Source organism: Lissotriton vulgaris, chromosome 8 (assembly GCF_964263255.1).
Source record: "Lissotriton vulgaris chromosome 8, aLisVul1.2, whole genome shotgun sequence".
NCBI classification, from domain to species: domain Eukaryota; kingdom Metazoa; phylum Chordata; class Amphibia; order Caudata; family Salamandridae; genus Lissotriton; species Lissotriton vulgaris.
Genome location: NC_141696.1, coordinates 185,819,952 through 185,823,319, shown reverse-complemented (window position 1 = coordinate 185,823,319; position 3,368 = coordinate 185,819,952). Strand labels below are relative to the sequence as shown.

Sequence of the window (3,368 nt, the reverse complement as noted above, 5' to 3'; positions counted from 1 at the left end):
GAAACTACATTTTAAAAAAAATTGAGATACCCATATCAGTTACAACAACCAATTCAGTAATTCCACTATCTATATACACATCCACTCATTCACCAACAGTTCAATATAGTCACTCATACATATACTCACTCATCATATGAAGTGATACACCTATACATCCTGTTACACACCGACAGTCAACCAAAAGTTACTCACACACATACTCACACATGCAAATAAACTATTGAACATCCATTTATTTGCATATATAGCAATACACACACTACCACCTTACTTCTATTGAAAATTACACATATGTATTCTCTTAAACATCACTTTTCGAAACACATACTTATTTAAACAGGAACTCTTACAATCTCTTACTCTCACATATACTCACTTATATGCATCAATATTCACATATTCTAGATTAAAACATATGTAGTTACTGTTTAAAACACTAGTGAGACAGTCATTTACTCACTAACATACACATATACACACTATTCAACCATACAGTCCTGCACATATGTAGTCTTCAAAATACATACAAAAAAGAGTCAGTCACTCATGCATCAATGTTGTAAGTAATTCCCACATAAAACAATACAAACACTCATACTGATACTAATAAAACATCTAATAACCCATGTACATACACATGTACCTACTCACCAACCCATGCAGCTACTTATACACAAAGGGAAACACTAATACATATATTTAAAAAATTAAACATTACTCACTAATATTTATTTTTCAGAAAGACACACATTCACTGGATGGTGTCATCAGTGATGACATGAGTGATGTCACTGACCATGTCATGAGTGATGTAATATGTGACGTCATCAGCAGTGCATTGCACGCACAAGTTATAGTGAGTCCAACTAACAATAACGTGGGAATTTCAATGTTTATTTATTTATTTCTTATAATACATTTCTGAACAGACAAAAACTCCATGAACACAGAACATAAGCAAATCCCTTTTTAAAGGCCCCACATGTTAAAGCTTGCCATCCTTTGGCTACAGCCTCATCCTCCATTGAGGCTTACTGCATACAAGAGTAGCAGACAGCTGTGGGTGGGTTATAATCAATGGGGTAAAGGGTTCATCTTTGAAAGCAGCAGGTGTGTTGGAATACAAACAGGCAGTGATTGGTTTGTGCTGCATTTATATACACGATTTCAAACTAAAGATGTTAATGTATTCACAGCAAAAAAAAAAAAAAAGTAGGTTCTTCATGCTAGTTCTACGATTTCTTGCAGGCCTCCTTCTCTTGGTCAATTGTTTCCTTTGAAGGTAGAGTGTTCTTCTCCTTTGTGGAAGTCTTCCTTAACTTCTGCTGGTCGAATTTCTCGACCTCAGACATATCAGGCTTGTCAGACATTTTGGCTGATCTGGACACACTCCGCAGCAACACCGAGAAACAGCTTACAAGATTCCAAATACAGGTCATTGAGGAATTTCAATGGTTTTATGTCAGTAAAATTTCCAGCTAACTATAACTGGTGTGAAACCTATGGGTTTTTCAGTGAATATATATATATATTTTCCCCACAAAGTGATCCTGCAGATAGCGAGTGCGCTCACCAGCGTGTACTCGGCTCAGGGGTCGGATCCTGACCCAAATTAAAGTTTATATCACAAAAGGAGCGGCGCAACTAATTCCTTATAGAAGCCTTTTAATCAGAGCTTCACCCCACCAACGCGTTTCAGCCTCACAGGGCTTTGTTCACGGTCTGTTAGTCCTTCTACCATTTTCCTTTTTATACTAGCCCATACTAGCCTTAGGTGGCATTATGGGAGTTGTAGTATGGAAACAGAATTTACAAACAATTCACACATTAAAAGAAAGACTGGTGTGTCATTATATTGCTAATGCATTTCCTAACATGTTAAATCACATGGGCAGAATAGTTCTTTATAGTTCATAATTGGAGTAGTTCCCAGGTAACTGAAAGTAATAATACCTGAGAAATATTGCAGGATTCTCTTACTTTGTAGTAGATGCGGTCAAGCAAAATGCACATCCTTTGTCCCATCAACAGACGGAAAGCTATTGGAACTAGACATAAGCTTATTCAAGCTAATGCGTAAACTCCGATGTTGGAATTTTTTTGACAACATTGTACAACCAACAATGATGACAGAAGAACATGACAAACTACAAGGCCTGATAAGCCGGAGTACCTATATGGCCCCCAGAAGCCATAAAACGTTAGATCTATTAGAAAATTTGGTTAAACAAGAGTTAACTTCTATCAAGTTCAAAGAGAACACTCACCGAAACATCACTCAAAAAGATTGGATTACCCTAAAAAAATTGGTTAATAATCCAAACATAGTGTTTCAAAAAGCAGACAAGGGTGGAGCACTTGTAATTCTTAACAAAGCTCATTATGAGATGAAAGTAACGGAACACACCATGGAAAGCAACGTATATATGAGACTAGAAAATAACCCTACAAAGGAATTTTTCACCACTCTGAAAATGATATTGGATAAATCTCGTGAAATGGGAACAATAAAAGAGAAGACAACATCTTTTCTATTGATACAGAATCTAAAGAGCCCTGTACTTTATATGGTACAAAAACTTCATAAAAGCATTACAGACCCTCCATTCAGACCCATAGTCACTACTTGTGGGAGCATCCATGACCGAACAGGTCAATTTATAGATACATATTTGCAACCCAGCGTAAAAAAAATGCAATGCTACACCCTAAGATACAACCGATTTCTTATTGAAGCTTCAGAAAGTAAGGTGGGATACGAATGATAACATCATACTGTGTACAGCAGACGTAAAGTTTCTGTACACGTAACATGGGACTTGAAGCAGTGGAACACACTCTTTTCAACTCTGAACTAGATACATCGATGCAAATGTTCATTATCGAACTAGTGCATTTTTCGCTCTACCGGAGCTATTTCAAATGGAAGGAGGAATGGTTCCTCCAACTCAGTGGTACATCCATGGGCAACTGTATGGAGAACATATCCTTGAGAATCAAGAATGGAAACAACATATAATAATGTATCAGAGATACATAGACGACATTTTCATGTTGTGGAAAGGAACTAACGAAGAAGCCAAAACCGCAATTCAAACTTGGAATGCATTTAACGAACACCTTCAATTTACAAGTGAAACATCAGAGACACAGATTACTTTCCTAGATGTTCTCATCATAAAGATAGGAAATGGCCTTGAAACAGACATATTTTGCAAAAAAACGGATAGAAACAATATACTACATTATCGGAGCCATCATCAGTCATCGCTCAAAACTCACTTACCAACATCACAAATGCTTAGAATACGACGCATCATATCCAGGGAAGCCAAGGCAAATCAAAGGATAGACGTGATGGCACA

General features: G+C 36.9%; 1 protein-coding gene across 1 annotated transcript; it reads right to left on the bottom strand.

Moving 5' to 3' along the window:
* Positions 1–936: 936 nt before the first annotated feature.
* LOC147696841 (thymosin beta-15A homolog) lies at positions 937–1,434 on the bottom strand. The gene has a single exon (XM_086933908.1). The coding sequence runs from the start codon at positions 1,371–1,373 to the stop codon at positions 1,236–1,238; it is 138 nt and encodes a 45-aa protein (XP_086790034.1). The 5' UTR covers positions 1,374–1,434; the 3' UTR covers positions 937–1,235.
* Positions 1,435–3,368: the final 1,934 nt, after the last annotated feature.

Excerpts from the sequence above, each read along its gene's own strand:
- LOC147696841 (XM_086933908.1), bottom strand. The coding sequence starts at position 1,373 with ATGTCTGACAAGCCTGATATGTCTGAGGTCGAGAAATTCGACCAGCAG.